The sequence below is a fragment of the Balearica regulorum genome, chromosome 26 (assembly GCF_011004875.1).
Source record: "Balearica regulorum gibbericeps isolate bBalReg1 chromosome 26, bBalReg1.pri, whole genome shotgun sequence".
NCBI classification, from domain to species: Eukaryota; Metazoa; Chordata; class Aves; order Gruiformes; family Gruidae; genus Balearica; species Balearica regulorum.
Window position 1 is genome coordinate 4,909,270 of NC_046209.1, and position 24,556 is coordinate 4,933,825.

The 24,556-nt window shown below is 45.2% G+C and overlaps 1 protein-coding gene across 1 annotated transcript; it reads right to left on the reverse strand.

The window, feature by feature from the left end:
- Window positions 1-131: 131 nt before the first annotated feature.
- Window positions 132-24,232, reverse strand: TIMM44 (translocase of inner mitochondrial membrane 44). The gene is made up of 13 exons (XM_075776408.1): window positions 24,173-24,232; window positions 21,133-21,240; window positions 20,484-20,654; window positions 19,911-19,991; window positions 17,184-17,333; window positions 14,653-14,792; window positions 14,075-14,160; window positions 12,136-12,228; window positions 11,659-11,783; window positions 10,023-10,073; window positions 8,240-8,329; window positions 4,740-4,850; window positions 132-1,133 (listed from the first exon to the last, which is right to left on the reverse strand). Exons 1-13 carry the CDS (start codon window positions 24,197-24,199, stop codon window positions 1,014-1,016), a joined length of 1,353 nt encoding a protein of 450 aa, XP_075632523.1. The 5' UTR covers window positions 24,200-24,232; the 3' UTR covers window positions 132-1,013.
- Between the last annotated feature and the right edge of the window lie 324 nt (window positions 24,233-24,556).

Here is a 24,556-nt window from a genome sequence, read left to right on the forward strand (position 1 = left end):
CCCCCCGGGGAAGCACGAGTCCTGGTGAAGAGAGCCACGCTCGTAACGCGCTTCACGCAGTACGCGTGTGAACTGCACCCTTTTCTTATCTCACAGAATAAATGCCTGAGCTACAAGACGCGACGTTCTATCTGTTATTGCATTTTATTTACTCATTTGTTGCTAATCTGTTCGCACCTACTCCTGACCACTGCAGCACTCTGCCTGCTTCCTCGTAGCCCGTTGCAGCCTGTCTCCTCCGCACCTTCATATTAACCCGACGGAGAAACGCCGTTGTGTGCTCTTTAGCGGTACCGTGAACAGAACACCAGAAACAAGAACCTTCCCCCTGCAAAAGCTGTGGATATATAAACATTATCACTAGAGGCAAAGTCCACCCCTGCAACCAGCCTCGTGAACCTGCCTGATGATGCCAACATCTGCATCCCAACTCTGCTCCACATCAACACAGAGTCATGTGCAAAGTCCCGATTGTATTTGGTTTGGTAAAGTGCAAGACACTGCAGCAACAGAAGGCTTATTGGTGCGACTTTGTACAAGAGATGTAGGTTAGCTAAGACCAACGTGCCTCAAAAGCACCTCTAAGATCTTTTCAGGGATGCTTTGAGGCCACCAGAGGACGACAGCACATGGGAATTAGACCTGCCGCATCTCACTCTCCGATACGCACCTCTGCCCATCCCTGGGAAACACACAGGACCCAAACCAGCCTCCTTCGGCCACAATTAAAAAAGGAGCCAACAGCAGCTGCTAGAGTCTTAGAGCATTCACGTTCAAATCTACCGTACATCCTTACAGTGCGATACTACACAGCAAAGCGTAAGGCAGATATGTCAGACTCGTCCAGTTCGTTACAGGGGTTGGTATAATGAGGGTACACGGAATAGCCTGTTCTTCTGACAGGGAACCGGTCCAGCCTCTCCTCTCCACGGTCCATCCTACGGCAGATTGGTGTGAGTTCAGAGACGGTGTTGCTTCAAGAGAGGTATGGAAGCCCTTGGATGTGATTCTTCTCAGAGAACCTGCTCAGTGCTCGACGAGGAAATGTCCAATAACCTCCATGCGGCGTATGGGTTGAGCTCATCCTGGTCTCTGCAGAGCGCCCACACGTACAGCATCCGCAGAACCTTGTCCTGGAAGGAAAATCCTGTCGTTAGAGCATGCGTGAGGGTCACAGACCTCCTGGCTCAGAGGTGGCAGGGACATGCTCCACACTTCCTCCAGAGACTCACTTGTGATTTTGCTCTCTGTTTCTAAGCCCGAAGGTCCCAAATAAGGACAGCCCCAGTAACATCTACTAGACTGCGGTCAGAAATTCATCACAGTCAGGAACGGATCAACTTTTGATTTCCAAAAACAGAATCAGGGTTTCTAAATATCTCTGGCTGATATACATCGACTGGCACCGCTGCCAAGTTTGATAATATTTGACCTTCTTTTTAAAGAAGTGGGGTTGGAACTGGATAATCTTTAAGGTCCCTTCCAACCCAAACCATTCTGTGATTCTATGACTCTGTAAATTTCTGGTTTCCAATCGGTCCTGCCACCAGGTTGTACTGTTCTCTGTAACATCACTTGAGTTCAGGCTCTTTCCTGTGGCTCTAACTCTGCCTCTCCCACATCAGCCTGTGAGCTGCCTCCCCTCCCCACAGCTACATCGCTGGTGCTCACACTTCCATTTGAGCAGCTCAAATTAACCAGAAATTATCATCGCCAGGTCTGATGAGAGACAGAGAGTGGAGGAAAAAAAAAGAAAAAAAAAAAAATCAACATTTATCAACGAAAATCAGACCGTAACAAGTCCAACCACAGCGTTAGCCACAGACATACACTAATTCTGCAGATTTTTTGCAGTGCAAACAGTGCTTTCACCATACTGGGTCAGTCTTATGAAAACAACTCCCTGAAGAGTCACTGCAGCCACCTGTGACGAAGTGTCTGCCTCTCCCAGGAGAGAGGTGACACTGCCCATCAGAGCCCAAATCCAGCCTGGTGTCACGGATCCATTCTGGAAATCAAAGGTTCTTTTGATTTTTATCATTTAACCATTAACCACGGAGAGTATTTCCCCCAGATAAGGAAGTATCACTGAGGGATCAGAGCGTGCAGTGGCTCAGCTCCCAGATGTGTACTTAACTACTACATTTCTGATCGAATGTGTGAATCTTTATAGGTTATAATTTAGGTACACAAATGTGAGGGGGGAGACTTTCTGTATCAGACCAGTCATTAGAAAACTAATGTTTTAGAAATAGCACATATCATAAAGTAATTTTTTTCTTGCTCAGTGTTTCAGAAAATTAACTTGCTTCAGCTCTGCTCAGAAGCGTTAAAAGTGATTGAAAATTTGAGTCGTACAGATGTTTGGGAGGATATGTCAGAAGGAAGAGCAGAAGGGACAAGAGAGGAAAAACAACAAAACTTTTGCCTGCTATAAAACACTAAGTGTAAGCTCAAGATGAAGTAACAGAATTGATTTAACATTGTCAGTGGAACCTTAATTTGCGTGATTTTTGTGATTCGTGATTTTCAAAGTCCATTTGCGTAGGAAAGGCAATTTAATCACACACTTCAGGATCAAAGCTCTGCTACATCTGGAAAAGTTTATGTTCTTGAACATAGGATTTCTGAAGGGATGACTAGCAGCTAAGCTTAGAGTTGCTGGTGATCTCGCAGCACGCAGTACTAAACAAGCAGCACAACTTTCTTCCTGGAAATAAGATGTGAAGAAACACAAAAACTATGTGTTTCCAAAGCAGGGAGATTTCTGGTTTTCTGATCTGGTGCTTTTATTAATAGGGTACATCTTAATCCTCAATGTACAGTGCTTGCGGCTGCATATATTCACAGAAAGTGGGACAGCAAACGTGTGAACTCCCAAAGGCAGATTTCTATCGTGGCCATGCATGCAAGGTGAAAATTTGTCCTTTAATCCCACAGTCTATGACAAACAGCATCCTGTCTCACAGTCCTTCAGGACCTAATTTTAAAAAAAGATTCCCTTGACTTCGCAGCATTGCTCAAGGGTTGCTCAAGGCTTCTTTTTCCCAGATGGAGTTTGTGGTGCTCCGTGGGGGTCTCCTACGTTAACCACCACAATACCTGGTCCAACCCCCTCACAGGCTGCCTGGTCTCCCCACATCTCACTGGGGGTGAGTCTGCAGCACACCTGGGGGAACCTGAACAATTGCAACTAGGTAAAACACCGCAGCAATTACAAGCATATGATTTCTGTTGAGAGAGTTTGCAGTTTGAGGCTCCTTTTCCCCAGAAGGTCATTTGTTCAATACTCTGCAGGAGCGGCTCAGCAGTTAACACCAAATCATAGTTACCAGCCAGCCTGCATCTGACATTTGATTAAAGCTGAAGTTTTGTTTTCAATGGAGAATTTTAATGCATCTCCTTGATTTATTGCTGCTCCAGAGAAATCAGACAGCGAACAGACTTTGATATCCTGTTCGATAATTATCACATCAATATCAATCTTCTAGGAATGCAGTAATTTAATGCAAGAAATCACTATATCAGCTGTTCCACCCCTGCAGTTGATGTGACAGGTTATAAATCAGTCCAGATGGGCCCCATCATTAAAATTAGTCCCTTTTTTTTTTTTTTGTAAACTTACAGCCTGGACTAAAGACAATGGTTGCAAAAAGCCAATATTTATTAAATGCATGTATTAATTTTAATGGAAGTCTGCTAGAACCTGCCAGCTCCAGACATCTCACAACGGCCCCCCCGTTATATATCATTAAGCTACTTAAACATTGCACAGACTGAGCTGTCTGGATAGCGAGCCACTTGAGAACAAAGGTATTCCAGAAAACGCACGGGCTCCTCGAGCCTGCTGTGTCATTAACTCCGGTAACAAGCGTATTCTGTGGTTATGCCTGACAGGCTCAGTCTAGCATCACCCACAAAAGAACGCGCAGGCTGGACTCGCGGTGTTAAAAGCTAAACCACAGTGAAGTACAATCCATAGAGATGCCAGAGATTTGCTGCATAAATCACCCTGTGTCAGAGTTCCCGTTAGAAGCCTGTACCACATACGGCATTTAACACAACTGGATACGGGAGGGTTTCGGTAAGTAAAGGCTTGCAGCACTTTAAGATATTTAGTAGGGAGGCAGCAGCCAAAAACATGAACTTCTACTTCCAGTTGTTGATTTGCCCCATCTCCTGCAAACGACTTAAATAACTCCAGCTCCCACCCTGCTTACCAAACATCTTTGCACTCTGTTTTTACTTATGAAAGGAAAAGGGAGAAAAAAAAGAACAGGATCAGGCGGAAGCTGTGCGATGGAGCTCTAATTGACAGTTCAGTTCTGTCCCAGAGGGTGCCAAAGGAGCGGAACTCGTAGGTGATAACCCCAGGCAGAGAGCGTGCAGGCCAGGCACGGGAGCCAGTGGAAGAGAAAGCGCTGCCGGTGGTCATAGCTCCAGCTCCTCTCCTCACTGTGAATTTAAAATATCCCCTTCTCTGTCCATTCTAGATGTTTGCACTCTCCTCATATACGATAATTCTCAATTAATGGGTCGCAACACTTGGGAGTCTGACAGGAATAAAAAGCCCACACTGAGCTGAACGGAGACCTTCAATAGGTGCAATACTGTGCACGCTGGTGAACGCAGTACGTGTGGGCACCCACTGCTCTCGACGCACCTAGATGAATCCCCAAGAACTGAGATGGCTGCAGGGCACGCAGGGAAAGCGTGCACAGCCGATGAGCATCACTTACCGGATCACCTTCCACCACTTCCCCTCTCTGGTTCTTAATTACCATCACGACCTGAGCCTGGAAAGTGATGATTAATACTGGTCCCTGTTCCATCATCTTCCCCATAGCCAGCTGCAATGAAAGAAAATTCCATTAGAAAACAGACAAAGTTTTTTTCTCCTCTTGCTTTTAAACGAATCCTTGACATGAAGTTGTACTGAACTAGATAAAAAGAACCAAGTAGCAGAAAGACTTCAAGGTGAGAACCTTTCGTTTGACAGGATTTTTTTCCTCTGTTCTAAGATCACTCTATTAAATATTTGAAAAACTCATTAACTGAAATGCAAAGAGGAATGAAAAATTGAGGTTTGTTTCCCAAAGCTGTGCTCTTAAAAAACACAATCCTCCTCCTGCCTCTATTGTGGGAATGCAGTATGCTACAGAATAATATCTTGCTCTTGAGTAACTCGACTGGCTATGTTACCCAAAAAGGCAATCATACTACCTCAAACTTAAGGTACCGTGATTATACTCTTTTGTATGTAAGAGATACTGTTGCAAAAACATTGCATTTTATCACGGAACAAAGAATGCATCACAAGAGATAGTTACAAGACCATGCCATAATTCACAAAGGTGCATATATATATATATATTTTTTATTATTCTTTTTTTTACTCTTTCCTGTGGAAAACTCGGCACTACTGCAACGCTCCTTTGCTCAACCTGAGGGAATTGGTTCCCCAGCTCTGCAGCAACTCACGCTGACCCAGTGCACACTGCGTTTCTGGAACTGGCCTGACTCATTCTGCAATACACAACGCCTTCCACCCAAGTATCAAAACCAGATCTCACAGCTCTTTGTCAGACCAATTTCCATGACAGACATTTTATGTGACACCACTCGGCACTGGTAATCTGACAACATAAATTTGCACGTGGGTTTCAAGGAGGAGGAGGAGGACCGTATCACCGACTAGGCTGTATCCCTTATAGGCACCAAGATTTCCATACTGGTATTGCTTTATTTTTTAGTACTATGAGCCCAAAAAACTTCTGTAATCAAGACAGTATTTATATCACTCCTCCCACACTAAGTTCAGAAACCCCGTTCCACAAGTCACATACTTAAAACTACATGTAGGCAGCCACATAAATAGTCCTAAGAAATATCAAGGATCCAAAATTCCGTTAAATTTAATGGCAGTAGATGTCCAGTGAAGAACAGAGGGCTTAACCAAGTACCTGGAACACGCATTCAGATGCTTATGTTTGAAAGACTTGATTTTAATTTTAATGCTGCCAACTTCGCAGCACGTGAATTCCTTTAAATCTTCTAAATTTTTTTTTTTGGTTGCTTTTTTTTTTCCCCAAACTCACTAAGCTGTTTTTCTGGATGAGATCATTTAACATACTCCCATAAATCTCCTCTAGGGAAACGCATTTAAAAATTTAAACACACAACACCCTACATCCCCCTTTCTCGCAATACAGACAGCATAACAAGAACTGCACTCATTTATGTTCCGTATCAATCATTTTCCGGCTAGGATGTAATTTCCTTGAGAAATTTCACGTGAAAATACAGGTATCTAAAATGAGTTCATAATTAAATGTCTTTCCAGCCACCACTCAGAATCTGTGCCCAGCTCTATAGCAATTAGCACCGACAGAGGAAAAAAGTTATTTAGCATACAATAAAGTCTCCTAGATACTAACAATACAGGAAAACCTCTTAAATAGGACGCTCAGAAAAAAGCAATCATGTTTATTACTTCCATAGCTTTAATTTTGTTAGACCACATTATTTATTGCTGAAGATAATCAAGAGAATTGCAGATGCCACAGAAATTTTCCTCCTCATTTGGCACATGCTTGCAGTTAATATCCAAAGTTACCAAAGAGGTAGGAATAGCTTCTTCTGAAACCAGACAGATGAGAGAAAATGAGAAACCTCTCAGACACAGAGGCGAAACGCTCCTAGGAAGAGGACCAGACATTAGCCTTTTGTGTTAGGAGATGCCCTGTAGATGATCTTCTTGCTCCCTGTGAAGATGCGTGGTCATTAATCAAGTCAGTTCCCACTGTTCTTTTGTTGGCCTACACAGGTCAAACTAAGTCTCCTGCCGTAAGGCGTTTGCTCAGATGTTTCTGGCGCTCTCCTGTACTCACTCCAGGGTTTTAATGATGTGGGTACAAAAAGAGAGACTCCTGCGCAGGACTGCAGATAGAGAAAAATCACCATTGGCAGTCCTCCTTTCAGCAAACCAGCATCAGATTTTGTCTCGGTTTTCCCAATGGTTCCTGAATTCTTCCTGACTTCTGGTCTTGCAGGGGTGTGATGGCAAACAAGCAACATCTGGCCAGCCAACACACCTGACAACATCTGGAAGATCCCACTTTCTGAACAGCATCCTTTTATCACCATGTTCCATTTCCATCTACCTGAAAGTTTCCAATCCTCCACTTCCTTGCCTCTGGGTTTAGACCCCTATTAAGTAACTCTGCGTTCTCTGTTCCTACAGGAATGACCCTGCAGTTGGCTTTATGATAATTGTCTGAATGGATCCAGCTTAGAATTTTATTGAGGATAATACTGCTCAGCTGCAGTATATCAGACAAGCATACCATAATACCTGGTTCCAACAGAAACATGTCCTGAATATTGCTTCCTTTGAGTTAGCACCTTTGATGAAAAAGGCAAACAGCTGATCTGACTGCACACTACTTCCACACGTGTTTTAAAGCGCTCCTGTAGAGCTGCCTTGTTCCTCTCCTCCCCTTGCACATTTCCTTCGAGGCAGAGCCGGTTATGGGACATGAAAAGTCTGAGTAAAAGCGGCAATTTCTCTGAGATACCTTTGCCATTGAAGGAAAGGAAGATCAGAAAGAAAACTGGGACGCCAGTGACAGATGACACTAAAGGCTTAATTAAATGAAAATACTACTGTAGACTTCCTGCCAAGTGCAACAATAACACCTCTGGCTGCTCACTAAAGGGGAAGGCAGAGACCATTACGACCGTGCAGACGTTTGGCCAGAGTCCCCAACTACCAGCACTGCTCCGCTCACAGCCGTTACCTCCCCGCTCATCCAGAGCCATCCAGACAGCGGTTAAGTCTAACAGCCATCCCCGCACAACCGTGAGGCACAGAAGTATTGCGCGTTATCATCCAGACTAAGCACCAACGAAGCCCTTCACGAAAGCACCGGGTCAGTATTATTTGCCTTTATTATCAGCCTTTCTCAATGTATATGCTGGCAATTAAGACCAAGGTGCCCTGGCAGAGAGGAGACAAACCACAACGCTGTAACTTAGGCTTGATCACACAGTAGAGAATCTGTCCCACGAGCTCTCCCTTCCTGCAGCGGTGATTTGTTCCTCCGTTAGCAGAAATGGCAAATACCAGAGTAGCATGAGGAAAAAAAAACTAGCAGTCACAGCAAAAAAAGAAAAGCCCTCATCAGGTCATGAGTTTCTAAGTCATCCCCCAAGGTGAAATATAGAAAAGGACACTCACATCGATGTTGTCGATGTCAAGAATCCTGGAGTGGAACTGGAGACCCATGGCTTTGGCTTGCTGGATTGGATGAGCAAGCTGACTGTAAGTCTAAATGAAACAACAAACTTGTGTTACACGTTTGAATTTGTTCTGTCACAAAGAAAAAGGGATTTTCTGTTTAGAGAGAACCACCAAAAAGGATAAAAGTCGAGTTTTTTGCAAATATGCTGAACACGTACGTCTTGCAAGATATCCATTAAATGCTCTGGGCTTCCCATAACCAAATTCTCACTAAAAATCCCACCTCCCCTGGCCGGAACAGGAGATCCATCATTCACAACGGAGTACATACACCAAGTGCACCTGAGAGCCAAGACACTTGTGATTCTGATTTGACAGCAGAGAAGGAGAAAACAGTCTGGGAACCAAGCTATTTTCCTAACACCCAGCCAGACCCTGGAGGCAGACCAGCGTTTCCTGGCTCCTTTTAGGCACAGGCACATATGCTTCATTATTTATGCATCGAGAACTGTTGTTGGGGAGAGTGAATTTCCACTTGCTTCCAGCATTATCACCATATTCTTGGCAGGTATCAAATAAACAGGAGGCAGTCCCTACCTGCCTCCCCACCACAGATCTTCCAACCTTCACCACAAGCATTTAAATGCAAATATCCTACAGAAGTTACTGGCAAAGTCACTAGAGTGAAGCTGGAGTTACGGATCAGGGATTCTACGGAGAGTAGGCAGGAGACAGCTCCACGACCCACAAACTATACGTAAGCCAGCAGGCTGATGGCACCTGCAGCTCAGTTGCTATATTTGCCACTTAAATATTTAAGTTTTTGCTTTACCAGTTTGTATTCCAACACTTTAGTGACCAATATCACAACCTTAACACTTGCATACGATTTGTTCAAGAACCTTTATCTCCTGGATTCTCATTAATAGGACTCTCATTTCCTCCCTTGGCTTATTTTACGGGTGATTCTTGACTTATGAGCTTAATTTGTAACTACAACTAGCTTAGTAGGGTTTACTTTTTGTCTTATAAACTGCAGTGAATCTGCTACTTCCCCTCTAGAGATTGGAAAGGAATTCTACGGTGTGATTTCAAAGGTTGCTTGAACCAATACAGAACTTTCTTTATTTTCAGACTGCTTTAAATATCTTACTCTTACATGCTGCAATATTGTTACAAAGATGTTAATCACAAAAAACATGAAATACAAAGAATTGCCTCTTCCAGCATGTGCATTTCCAGCCCTCTGGTGGTGGTGGTCAGTAAGGAGAACGTTCACTTTACACAATTAAATTCTTCACAACCAGAACAACTACGGCTCTGCGTTGCCTACGACACAATTCAATATGGAGCAGAGTGAAGTCTAGAACAAGCGCCCATCTATGCTGTCAGGAAAGGATCTGCTTTCATGAGTTAAGTGGACAATAACCACAATCACTGAATTGCAACCAATTCCTCTTCACTGGTTCCAGAAGTGGACCCAATACTGAAAATCTATCCCAGAACAAAACCAAAACCAGTTTGAGCTTAGCTCTCCATTTGCCCTCGGCCTCCAACCAGCTCTCCTCTCGTAGCCAGACTATTCCAGAAGTCCAGCACGTGCACTTGACTGCATTAGTGATTTATAGTGTGAACATGTTAGATGGGGAAACAGCTGGGCAAAACAGGTAACCAACATCACAGATACAACACTTGGACAGCTTGCAAGCAAAGAAACCACAATACACCTACTTACAAGAGAATCATAGCCTTTTCAGACATTTTTAGTAGCTCTACTTACCGCTTCATAGCACCAGTCTTTGAGGATATCAAGCTCTCCAGACATCATAGCCTAAAAGGAAAAAACAAAAAAATATACGAACATTTTAAAACACCTCCTATACCAGACAGCTGAAATTATCTGCACTTTCAACAGCAAGCTACTTTAAATCCTACATCTTGTGAAATCCTGAAGAAGGACAGGAGGTTCAAAGAGGAACAGCAACAAGAACTTCTATAAACACACACAGAGTCAGGTGTACAGAAACCTTTCGATAATTTAAGATAAAAGCTATCTTAAACCTGCCTGCCCAAAAAGTCAGCGGAATGCAAACTACCCAGAAATCCTGGGAAGTGGGATCTCACAGAGGCAGGAGCACAAACCAGAGGGAGATTACAGTTTTCAAAACTGTGAAAAATTCAGGGCACAGAACGAACAGAAGAATCACACTGCAGCTCATGAAAAGGTTTATCTTTAAAATACTGTGTGATAAACACCTGGAATTCATAACAAGACAGGTGCTGGGAATTTAACAGATTTCAAAATAAAATTAGTTATACGTGGCAGGGCGTTTCAACATAACACCTATAAATCTTCCTACCTGATGGCACCTGTAAGCTCTCCTGTGAAAAATTCATTCTCCACGAGTCAAGGGCCCATTTTTTGCAGCTTGCTTTAGTGACACAGCACCGTAGGAAACGCAGATTCACTATGACAGGTCTGTCTAATTTCACTGTCGGTGTTACAGCTCCAGTCACACGTCTGATACAAAAGTCAGTCACTGCAAAGTCAGCAGTGGCAAAACCTAACTATGCATCAGTTTGGATGTTTGGATCTGTAAGCATCGATTTATTTTTTATTCATCCTCTAATGTTACTTCATGACTAGGAGTATCATAAATATATCTACATGTATCAATGAGAGACTGATTGTAGGTATTGTAGGATGAGAAAACAAGACTTTGCTCTCTCTTAGCATATGTTTATCTCTTCAAGCCTCAGTTTTTCCAGACTCATACAAATTTCTCAAAACAATTTCTGCTGTACTTTTTCAAATACCCTACTTCCACTCCATCTTCTCTGACATATTGTTGCAGTGCGAAGAACTATATTCATTTATAGTTGAGGTCACATCCTTCATCAGTGCTATCCTCCGAGTGGTTTTATACTTTAGTCTTTAAAAATATTAAGTTCCACATACTTCCTTGACTGGCACCAGAAATATTTGCACTGAACCATTTGTCATGAGCTGGTCTTCCCAAGCAGTTACAGAATCCAGTCGTACATGGTACATTCTTCCCCTTATCAGTATTTGATATCATCATTTGCCCAGTACTGTTCATTCACCTACTACAGTATGATCCCTCTGATGCCTGTATCATTTCTCATGGGAGAAGATGGTTAGTTGTTTTCAAGGCCAGAAAAAAAAAATTTGCTAGTCTACTAAATTATGAAATATGGTTTTAAACTAAATTGGTATGTAGGATGCAACTTCCTTTTCCCAAGGTTATCTCATGTTCTGTGCAAAGCTGGATGCTTCAGAAGCAAATACAGTCCCAGCTTTTAATTTTAGCATCGAAAAAGTGAAAGAAAAAATTTCCATGTTATAGTAAAAGAAAAAAAATAAGACAAATGCATCATACTGTACCCCACCTTACCTCCAAGACATTGGGGATTATATCATACTCGCATTGCTTTAAAAACCGATCTTTGTCAAAGGATGGATCCACTTTGAGTATCTCTGTCAAAACCTCAGACATTTCTGTCTTCGAGAACAATCCACCTAATAAAACAATTCAGTGAGACTGGTGGCACAACAACTGTCGCTAGAAAACAAGAGAAAGACCTTTGATTATCTAACAGAGGGGAGGAACAGTCACCTGGGAACGACCGCAGACTTTAAGTTAAGCCTAAGATTTATCCCATGCAAGCACTTGTCATCGCACTGCACTTCTGAGCCAGCAGCAGGTTGTTACACTGCATGATACTGGATAATGATCCATGCAAAATGCTACAAAGCTCCAGAATCTGTCCCAAAGGTTAGGAACGCATGGAGGACAACAGCACTAACAGTCGCCAGGAACAGAGCTAAACGGCTAGAGAGATGTGCTTTCACAGTAACAACGAAATATTACCTATTAAGTCAGTGACTTTGTCTGTGACAGCTCTGGAAGCTCGAATGAATGCATTATCACTTTCATCATACTTCATTTTCATTTCAAAGAACCCTGAAAGGAGAGGAGACGTGAGCAGCACTGTGCTTCCACTACATTCCTGAATTAGGAAACAACATGCAATGGGTTGCAGATCAAACCTGCTAGTTGTCTTCTACATCTCTGTTAATTAACAAGTATCAGTTTCAAAAGTTACTTTTCTCTTCATCTTCCTGCAATATTCTTAACTATCAGTAACTGTCATCAGGAGAACGATGGTTTGTCAGACTTCAGCTGCCAGAAACTCTGCGCCTGCTATGCAGATTTGCAAACAGAAAATGCGCTAGCCTTGCTTACTCCAGTAACAGTCTGCTGATACCCCTTGATTCAGTCTGCGACAAGGGGCAGCAGGATGTGAAACCAACACCAGAACGTTTAACTGGGGGGATGGGATCAAGAATAGACCTTAAAACTTGCCAGTTTTTCATAAAATAGCAAGATATCAGTGATGATGCAGTTCTTAAGCAGCTCTATGTACTTCTCAACCTTGATAAGAAAGCAAGCCAAGCATGTCACAAAACTGCAGAAGTCATTGATGGGGAAGGAGAACTCCAGCAAAACAAAATCTCAAAGGCAGAAAGAAGGGCAGGGGGTGAAGCAGGAAAAAAAAAAAAACAAACCAAAACCAAACACCACCAAAAAGCCATTTAAGCAAGCAGGCATTGTGGCAGCAAACCGAGGGCTCAACCAACCCATTATCTGTCTCTGTACACCATCAGATGGACCAGAACTGCAGAAGGTAGTTGAGGGACAACGGGCCCTGCAGGGAAACTTCTTCCCACCGCATCAATATTAATTGGAATCCTGCCCCGAAGCTCAGGCTCCTTCCAAAAACCACACAGTGTTCTTGGTAGAGGTGGTACGTAAAGGGAGAGCACGCACTGTAAAGCCTGCTGCAGCCACATCTGCAGCATCGCCTGAACCACAAAACCAGTCTTGGAAATACGCATAAAATCTAGAGGATGCAGAGAGCTCATGCAGATGGCAAAGGAGTGGAAGATGCAACATGTGGGGAGTTTCAGGAGCTATGAGCATCTCTTTGGAAAGGCTAACAAATGGGATGTAAAAACCCGTTCTTGGATACCTACCAAGGAGCTCTGCTTTAAAAGAAGTCGGGAAGAAACACAATCCAAAGTTAACTCTATTTTCACAATCTTTTGTTCCTTAACAAGTCAATTACCCTGCGGTACACTGGCAGCGATTGTTTTGGTTTGTTGAAGGATTCTGGTCTCAGGCTTCTTTATGCCTTTCAGAAACATTGAGTGTCTCAATAACTATCAAAAGTTATTGCCCGCTGCAGTACAGATAGTCAGTATTTTTAGGTTTTGCAATAAAAACAGAAAGGAGGCAAAGTCCCACACATTCTGGAGTTCTAAGCAGATGACAACAAAAACCAGCTCACTGAAGACAAGATTTTTTTCCTCGCTATAAGCTCAAGGTCAGGAAGAAGAGATCTGCCTGCCCTCTCCCTGGTGACATGCATGCATGCATGCCCTAGCCTCTTCCCAGTGCCAGAGCGGATCTGACTAGAAAAAAAATAGAAAAAAAAAGAAGAGTTCAGTTCTCTTTAAGCAATGGCGAAAGCAGGTTTTGGTACCTACAGGGAGCAGGGACTGATCAAAAACAATGCCTGACTGGGGGAAGGGTCCGATCACAGATGGAGCAGCTTGGAAAAGCTGCGATGTTGTCAGCTACGCCTACCTCCCATTCACACCACCTCACAGCAACAGCTACAACAACAAAAAAATGGCTATGATTTGCTTTATGTTGAGACTAGTTGCACAGATGGCATCAGATCCAACACAGCAAGAATCAGAACAAGGAAAATAATGTGCTACTCCTTTGTCTTTGGAACACTTACTATTGAAGACCACATTGTTGTCCTTGAAATCTTTCCACTGCTGATACCATTTTGAGTCTTTATGCAGCACCACACCCATGGCCTCCCTAGAAAGTGCAGAAAACATGGATGGGTATTTGTGAACAACTGACATCCGAAGGAGAATAAAAAGGAGAACATCCCGATGACTATCATGGCAGCATGCAGTATCACTGAGGCTGATATGTCACAGAAATGACACACGATTTAGTGGAGCAAGGCAGCAGAGAAAGCAAAGGAGTTCAGACAGTCCCGCCAAATGGAATTCAATAGCAAGACATTAGAACCGAGAAAACCTAACACATGCACAAGTCAAAATTACATGTCAGAATACCATGTACCCACTTTACAAGTGCCCGGTTTCACTATCAGAAAATTCAGTATCATCAACTTATGCTGGAAATTCGCTCTCAGACCTACCTGCTCTGCTAGGTCACACCTCACCCCACAGCCTCACTTCAGCACTTAGATTTTAACCATCCCTAACCTGTAGTTAAGTTTTAAAGTTCTTATCAAGTTATACACAGAAATATTCAGCCTAAATCGCATCCAATACGTACTCATTAGCTTCAAATATTCGCTCCTCTTTAATCCTCTCGCCTGAGAATTCTGTTCTTTTTCGTAGTCGCTCCGGACGTTTGTAAGGACCAGTCTGCCCTAAAACACTTTCATCTATTTCCTTCTTAACGGTTTCTACTCCCTGAAAGGAAAATATCCCTATTAGGTTGATTTACCATTCCCCCCCTCCCCTTTCCCAGAAACTGAAAATGGCTTCTGTTGAAGGAAAAAAATAAAGAGGAAAAATAAAAAAGGTAAAAGACCACAGGATATTCTCCTCTCTCTCTTGCTCAGCAAATGCTTCTTTGCTGATGTCTATTGACAAACACACCAGCACCTTCTGCTCAAGAAGTTAGTCTAGGACAGCAAATGGATGGATGTATTGAATCAACCTGAAGAAAAAACCCACAATATAGTAGAAGCTATGGATACAGACAAGAGTTTAAATTGGAACAAATCAAGTAAGAAGAAAGCAGGCATATCAGCCCCCAACAGCAGCCAGCAGCTGACAGAATGACAAGCCCCAGGTAAAAGGAAGAATGATTCCCAGTATCCAAAAGTAGGGGAGAAGAAAGACTTCAGGACACCAACAACCAACTGTAAAGCCACCTGAAAGGTCAATAAAATCCAGGTTTAGGCCCAAGCTTAAACAAACAGGAGTACTGCTTTCCCCAAAGCAAAAAGAAGCCTTGTTTTTTACAGAATTCTACGCACCTTCTCGCTGAGAAAATAGCCTCGAAGTAAACTTCTTTGCCAAAGGAAAGATGTGAAAATAATCACAGTAGTGCAGCTTATACTACAGAGATAGGAGATATTCTCCCTCTCGGGTGAGGCTACATCAAGAGAAAGGAGTTGATAAATCTCACAGACATCTCTTCAGGGAGCAGCTACATCCTTAGTTCACATTTTGCCAAGAGGAAGCTGCATCCTGCCACAACCTTTGTTGGGAACTTTTGTCATACGCTTCAATAGGGATTGGGACTAAAGGTGTTTTTAGTGTTTCTCTTTCATCTTGGCTGCTCTACTTTTACTACTTAACTTTTGAGCAGTACTTTCTCTAAGGACTGTACCTACAAAAGATCTGGTGCACAATAAGCACGCTTTCCTATTACACCTAAACACACGCAGGCAGAAAGGCATTTTATATATACTCTATATACAGCTTCTTCCCAATATTTTTATTGAGGACACACAAGTTACGTAGCCCAAAGCATCATGTGGCTTTATGGCAGCTGTTGTCTTTCAACTTTATGCAGGAGTTTTCTGGAGAACACACAAAGCGCCCAGCAGAGCTCTGCCAGCATTCGCCATCCTCCCCTGCTAAAGTCAGTGTGACTCCTGCCTGAAGAAAGTTATAACAGCGCACAGAGTCTAGATGGAATAGATGCCAGAGATCTGACACGAAGCAGAAACTGGAGTTTAAGTGACTTTAAATACAAAGCTCCAGAACACAATCTGTTCCTACTGACTATAAAAGACCATGTGAGGGACTTGGCAGAGAAGAGAACCAGACACAAGCCCCTGTGGATACCATCTAGCTCTAGATTATACAAATAAAGTATCTCCTCAGCACTGAAGCAATGAGGATCTCACAGTGAGACTACTACCACAATTTCTAAGAGAATGTATTTGGTTTTCTGCAGCAGTAGACTGAATATTCTAAATTGTACATACATATTAGGAAGTATAGCAAAGCTACAAGAACTGTTCACAGCCTGTAACAGCTCTGTGAATCAGTTAAATCTGACAATGAATCTGTTTACAGGGGAAAAAAAAATCTTTAAGGCTCAAAAAAATTACTTTAAGGTCCTATAAAACCATTGCCTGCTTATGAGGTCTGGCCTAGCAGCCTGTTTCATAGAAGGAACAAATGGTTCTTAGATTTGGAGGCCGCTGGAGTAAGATAACAGGTTTCATTACAGAAAAAGAAAAAAATGGGGTATAATGCGATCTGCAGCTATGACTAGAAGTGACCTTTAGCAGATGATGTCTTATTAGAAACACAGAAAGAAGGGAACTGCCATGACTGATCCAACCGATACTCCGCCTGGTACCTCCTCGTACAAGTGCTAAAGCCAAGGCTTCAGAGGCGGCACGAGAAATCACTCAAGGGAAACGCTTCTCTCCAGGCTAATTGCCAGTTCATTGGGTGACATCAAAACATATGAGCGCTTATGTATTTTCTAGAAAAAGAGAGCTTTAAGCAAGCCAGTTTGTTCCCAAGAGTACCACTAGTACCTGTCTACAGAAGACAGTTGCTACCCTGCTCCGCAAGCACAGCAACCAATTTTTCCAGAAGCACATTTTAGCAGAAACTCAGCTACTTGAGACTCACACATTTTAGGGCTGTGAGTGAATGCTAGACCTGCAAAATGCATCGCTTGAATTTATCAGCTTATTCCAATGGCTCACAAGGTCTTGCTATAAGAGTTTTGCATTTAATTTTATACTCAGCACAAACTTGCACATAACTTCCATGTTAACAAGCTGTGTCCACAGCGCTGGGTCCTAGAGAGGCGTAGGACTTACATACCTGAGAAATAGCTTTGAAGGCTGCTGTCTTGCCTAATTTCTCTCCTCCTTTTGTCACTGACTCCGCAGACTGCTTTGCTGTTTTTGCTGCTTCTTCCACACCTTCCTTTATCTTTCGGCCAATATCACTTTTACTTACTTCATCCAAACTCTGCAACAAAACAAAATGGGAAAGAAAAGGTCATTTCTGGTGAAACAGGTGAAATCTTATTTTGAGTAACTCCTCTTTGTGAACGCTAAAGACCTAATGCACACACGACGAGACTAACCAAACCTAAGGTGAACACAGGGAAGACTTAGCGGGACACCGTGGCTTGGCACTGCAGCATCATCCAACACCTCTGTGCAGAACAACTAATTCGGCCAGTCATGGGACCATATGCATTTATAATAGATGCTACCCACAGATTTAAAAAAATATGGGTTTTTCTTGACATCAGAGAGAAGGACCAATGATGTCAGAGTTAAAATACCCTAGCCCTCTCCTTTGAAACAATCAGGTACTCCTTGCTTCTTAAGAGAAGGTATAGAAGTGGTTGAGACAGCTCTCTGCTACACAGCTCTTACTGCAAAATTAGGAAAGGTTTTTCTCAATCCAACATCTTCATACAAATCACTGTGGCTGTGTTTACAGAGCCAGGATCTTGTATGCAAGAGGTTAAAAGGACTCTGCCACACTTTCATTCTGCACCGGCACACATCAGTTCCTCGAGGATCTCGGAAATCTCACTGGCAGCACGCAACCAATCCTGGACGGGTCACAAGCCACAACCTCAGAGGAAACGAAATGACAGGATAACAGCACCAAATGGTTTTCCCTGTTTTTCAATGAGATTTGCTAATAAAGATGCTTGCAGCACCCTCAACAGTACCGAAAAGATAATGATTACATCCACATCAGCAAAGGCATTATGTCCAGCTCGTAACTGTACACACAGTTGAGCTGCTACATCAAAGCACATTTAGACAGAACAAGAGTGACGGAGCTCAGCCGAGAGCAGGGACCGGGTCTACACAAATTTCGTGCTGCACAGAGTTTAAGAGCAGCTGGCCGTTTCTCAGCGGGGATCCTGTACCTGACTGCAAGCGTTGGGAACAATCCAACAGGCTTTGATCTTAAACCACTGCTCAAAACAGCTAAGTTCGCTCTGCTCTGAAGCAGCCCAGCTATGAGCATCAAGTCCATGCGCTTCAACTGACATAAGGAATAGCCTCCTGAAGTACCTTGCAGCTGTAACTTACTGCAAAAAATCTAGTACTCCCTTTAAAAGAAAGAGCAATAAGTTTTCAGTCACTGCTGACTTAATTACTCTAATCAGTAGGAGGGAAAAAGAAGATTTAGGTGCCTGGGAGTAACCATCAGGGCGGCAGACACTGCAGCAGCAGCCCTTCTCCAGCTCTTCTAGCTCGGTGCCACCTCCTGGGTACTGACAGGTCTACACTGGAAAAAAAGGCAAAAGATAAACCCAGCAGCAGGTAACAATAAACCCAGCAGCAGGTCTTAGAGCCAGCTGACTAGCAGGGACTTTCGCCACAAAGGAGCGAGTAGGGCCAGCAGTGTCCTCTCCTGGATCGGCGCTCTCCTCCTCCTCCTCGTGACAGCCCCAGAGATTCACAGAGGTTGGTACAGTCTGAGCATGCAGGAATCCCTGGGTTAGCAGAGCAGCCCGCCACGTCCTGCCAGTCATTCCCTGTCTCCTCGGGAAGAAACAGGGGGAGATGCTGAATGGATGCGGACTCGTTGGCTTCACGACAGTGCCCATGCTGGGAAGGGGGCAGAAAAGAGGGAATAAGGAATGAAAGGACTGCCCAAATAGCCCAGTTTTGTACCAGCTGAACTGAGATACCGTAACACTGCAGATCAGCTTCTACGGGTGCAATAGACACCCGAATTTTGCATATTTAAAATACTATCAGGAAGACTCCTCAGAAATTTACTCCAGAGATAAAAGTCAAAGCATACTGAACACTCAAACACATCTGCTGCCTGGATGAACTCAGACAAGAAATGAAGTAAATGAGCACAAGCTGCAGTGCTTAGTCCCAGCCTAAAAAATAACCTGAATTCAACTGCTTAAAAGCAGATCTGCATAGACACACTCATCTTTAAAGTCTGAGCCTAGAGTGGAAAACACTCGTACCTGTCAGGTGTGAGCAATGCCTGCTCCTCCAGGCATTGTTATTCCCAAGACAGGCAGAGCCACAGGATCACCGACAGATGGCTGAGAGGAGAGTACTTCAACTACACCAGCACTTCTACTTACAACGCCTGGAGCCTCTGATGTCACAAGTCTTTTGCAACATGCAGTAAGAAGCCAGAAGCCCTATCACATTAGAAGCAAAAAGTGTCAGTGTGAAGAGCACCACATCTCCTGAACAACTTTCCAGGGTGATCTCCCATGGAAGAACCACCCTGAGGCTTTTGTTACTGCTACACGACGCAGAACCACCAGGACCATCTCCAGTCTCCAAATCTGAGAGGAATTTCCAAATCTGAAAACGCCTGTCCTCTGACCATACGCTAAACAAACAAGGAATCTATCGTATGCTATTGCTGCAATTTTGTTAATGACACTGGCCTTAAAGATTCAGAATAGTGATCGCTTTTGGAATAGCAACCACCTTTCGCCAAGAAAAAAAGAAATGGTGGTAATTCGAATGCACGCAGAACGCATAACCTTAGAGCGGAACTGCCTTGGGGAAAGGTTCTTCCATAGCCGCACTTTACCTCTTTAACTGTACCAGTTATTTCTTCAAGTTTCTTTTTAATCACTTCTGAGGTCTTCACTGTTTCAGATTCAATGGTTTTCTGCAGAAAAAAAACATGTTGCATGTAACTATGAGGACAGAAAATACTCAAACACAGTTTAGCACATAGCACACCCCATTAACGTTGTAATTGAGGGCAAAAAGAGCTACGTCTTGGGGAGCACACTGCTTGAGTAACCAGCATTTCATTTTTACAAGCAAAGCTGTTTATAGTTCTTCAAAGAATGAAAAAGAAGCATTTAAATACTGCTGAGGTTAAATTTAATGTCTCATTATTTTATCTGCTCATTATTTGGGAAATTCAGTGAAGGGTCTGCTGGAAAGATTTTCCACTAAAAAAACCCCCAAAACCCAACCACTCTCAGGCATCCATTTACCAGTCAGTGTTTCCAGCCAAGCAGAATGTCTCATAGAAACAGGCATGCTGACCTAAACCATTCGTTTGCAGGAAGATTCAAATCTACGTTCGGAACAGTAACAGCTCAGCAACTGGGCAACAAACACATCAAAGGAATTCATGAGGAAGACTTACATATTTCCTCCTTGCTTCTCGAAGCGCATCAGATTCTTCTAGCTTTTTTGCTTCATCTCGAAATTTTTTAATACTTTCTTTCATCTCCTTGTTTTTTGCTAATTCCTGTTTGATGTTCTCCACGAAACCCGATATAAAACCTTTTCTTCCTCCAGAAGAGTAGCATCTAGACTAAAGAAAATCATTACACGTTGTAGAATCCAAAGAGATATTAAATTAAATTAAATTTAAAAAGTAGCAATGCCAGCAGCTCGCTTAAGCCAAGCACTGGGTCACTTCTAACATATTAAATGTTGTGGAAAACATATGGCTACCTTGAAAAAGAACAGTGTACCCTCAAAACAGCCGGATGTCCAATACATTTCTAATGCCCTGTGAAGTATATCTATATAGCCATTAAAAAACTTCCGGAGGAAGTTCAACTCCAGAGGTTAGTTCAGGCTTAAACAATTTGGTAGATGAAGTTACCAGAGCACCAGTCTTGAACTCAGTCACCTGGTCTCAGTTACTACAAAATTCCTTGAGTTCATCAGATATATCTTAAAAAGTGGAAACTTTCAATCTAGAACCAGTGCTTCTCAAAACATATCCACATCTGGTAGACCAGTACTCTAATGGGAATTAAAAAATAAGTCATCTGTTAACCAACCTGATGGATCTCTAAAACAGGCCTGCTCATTCTATACGCTGTACCCCTGGGGACTGCAGGAACTGGGTATCTTCTGGATATCAGCCACATGCCACTGATGAGACATTTCTGCAACGAAAACGCGAGATCAGGTCAGCGCACAATGCAAGACAACAGCAGTCTTAAAGAGCCAATGAAGAAAGGGAAGAATACTGCAAACAGACAATATTTACGGGTCTAGTGGGAGAGAAACGTTGGAGGCTGGTTGGATAAGTCATCCGTAAAAATTCCATTAAGTGTTTGAGCGGCACTACAGCCACTTACGAGTTCATTTTGATAAAACCAAAGCTGCAGTCCAAAGCAGGGCACTACGCTTTTCACGATCGCTTGAGAAAACGCACGTGCTGAACAAAACCCGGATTTTATGAAAACGGTAATGCACCAGTACATCCATCCTTGAGTTGAAACATCTGTTGGCGATGAGAAGCATATCGGGTTTTCTCGGAAAACTGACTCCAAACGTAACTTTCTCCCAGCTGTGGAGGAAAGCCAGGACCCCTCTGTATATAAGCTTCGTGCTGCCTGAAGTCAGACACAAATATATTTTGCCTCAAGTCACAGAACAGAAAAGATACGCTAGAAGGCCACACACAAAATGATCGCTGAGAAATTCCGCTGCACCGTGCTGAGATCACAAGGTGCAAATTCTTGCATCACATGGCTAACCCTTCAGTCCATCATCCTATATTGAAAGCAGATGATGCGCAGCTCGTAGATTCTTTTCTCTACTCCCTTAAAATGGTCCTTCTGTAGTGCACCAGCTCCTCGTTCCCACATTCTGGGAAAAATCTACTTGGTCTGTCCTTGGCCTCCAACCAGGCAAAAGCGGCGCCTTTTACCCCAAACTAACCTCCTGCTCTTGAAGGGCCTCTGTTGCCCACACCACACAACCCAAGCTCTTTCTCTACCAGCCCATCTCTCAAACTGCTCATCCTAAAAAAAAATTAACAAACCCACAAAGCCAAACATGGACAAACCAAATGGGCTTTGCAATTAAAAGACTTTAGAAAACGACCTGGAAGCCGAGAATATTTAAATCTGCGTCCAAGCTAACAATAACACGTCCACCTCTTTATCGGGCTCAGAGATGTTGAAATGGGTTTGTAAAGAGCTGCGATCTCTGGTCCTGCGGCTTCAGCGACAGCACCGCCAACCGCCACAAGCTAAATCCAGACTTTACATCTGAGATTAACGGCGCAATCGTCCCGCATACGTGCTGGCCCAAAGACATGCGTTACGTTAACTCACTGGTTTTCACGTTTCTAATAAGTCACATCTTTTAAATTCAGCTCCCTCTTATTTATTGCCTTTGTAGTCATACCTAAGTCAGGCTGCTGAACTTTATAGTGTCAAGTTTATATCAAGGAAGGAAACGCTCTCCACAGCCGGTATTCGAACCTCGCTGCCCAAGTCATCGCTGAGGCCAGGCTTCGTAGCAAGCGAGAATAAGCGAGATATTACATGTGTACCTCAAAAATCTGTATGAACTATAAGAACAGCATTACAACGCAGGGCAGACTGCCTGCTGGATTTAACGGACTGCAGTTCTTGACCAGAGGGTGCATTTCTTCCATGCTACTGAGCAGAAATGTTTAACCCCATGGTTAGGCTTGGGCACAAAAGATCAACCACCTTCAAAGCATGTCACACTACAAAGTGGCTTTTAAAGCCAGAATCTTTGCATTCGATTCACACACCCGTTCACCTGCCCAACACATGGGAAAAGCTCATGTTTAAATTAAAACCTTGGCAGAGGCCAGCGGCCGAGCAGCTCAGCAGCACGGACGGCTCCGTGAACCCCTCTGGATGCTCCAAGACCGACCTGGGCTAAACTGGCCGGGGCTGTCCCCAGCTGAGCTCCGTGGCCAAGCAAGTAGGGACACTGCGGGGGGGGGGACACTGCTGGGGGATGACACTGCGAGGGGGACGAGACACTGCGGGGGGGACGAGACACTGAGGGGGGGGACGAGACACTGAGGGGGGGGACGAGACACTGAGGGGGGGGACGAGACACTGAGGGGGGGGACGAGACACTGAGGGGGGGGGACGAGACACTGAGGGGGGGGACGAGACACTGAGGGGGGGGACGAGACACTGAGGGGGGGGACGAGACACTGAGGGGGGGACGAGACACTAAGGGGGGGGACGAGACACTGAGGGGGGGACGAGACACTGAGGGGGGGGACGAGACACTGAGGGGGGGGGGGAGACACTGAGGGGGGGGGGAGACACTGAGGGGGGGGGAGACACTGAGGGGGGGGGGAGACACTGAGGGGGGGGGGAGACACTGAGGGGGGGGGGAGACACTGCCGGGGAGGGGGAGACACTGCCGGGGGGGGGGGAGACACTGCCGGGGGGGGGGGAGACACTGCCGGGGGGGGGGGAGACACTGCCGGGGGGGGGGGGACACTGCGGGGGGGGGGGACACACTGCGGGGGGGGGAGACACTGAGGGGGGGGGAGCCACTGTGGGGGGGGGAGACACTGTGGGGGGGGGAGACACTGAGGGGGGGGGAGACACTGAGGGGGGGGGAGACACTGAGGGGGGGGGAGACACTGAGGGGGGGGGAGACACTGAGGGGAGGAGACACTGGGGGGGGGAGACACTGGGGGGGGGAGACACACTGCCGGGGAGGGGGAGAGGAGCCACTGCCCGGTCCCGCCGGTCCCCAGGCCAAGGCGGGCACGTCCCTCCGCGGTACCGGTACCTCAGCGGCTCCGCTGCGCCCGGGCAAGGGACGAGAAGGGAAGGGAGAGGAGGGAGCCAGCGGCTGGGCCACCTCTTCGGCCACCTCAGCCCCGGCGCTTCCCCCTCACGGCATCCCCCAGCTCGGGGCCCGGCCGGGCCGCGCCTCACAGAGCGGCGGAGCGCAGCCCGGCGTTACCTCCCGCCACCCCACCACAGCCCCACAGCTCATCTGCGGAACCGGCCCGGCCCTTCGGCGAAGGCAGCGGCTCCCCCCTACCCCCCCCCCCCCCGGCCGCCCCCGCCCCGCGCTCACCCGGCAGCCGCCGGCCCCCGCCGCCATCTTCCCGGCCCAGCGTGTGACCTTCGCGCGGCGCCGCGCCGTGACGTCACTCCCGCGCGCCGCCCGGGGCCACGTGGCCGGAGCGGGAACGGGAAGGGGAAGGGGAACGGGAAGGGGAACGGGAGCGGGCCGGTCCCGGGGAGCGGAGCCCCGACACACACCCCCCCCATCCCCATCCCCATCCCCATCCCCATCCCCGGGCAGCGCTGGACCGGCCCCGCCGTGCCTGCTCCGTCCCGCCACCGAGAGGCCACCGAGGTTTTACCGTGAAGCAAAGCGGAGTAGGGTCGGGGGTGGGTTATTTCCCCTCCCACGTACAAAATAGCAAGCGAAGAACAGCTCCTCTTGCTCCCTGCG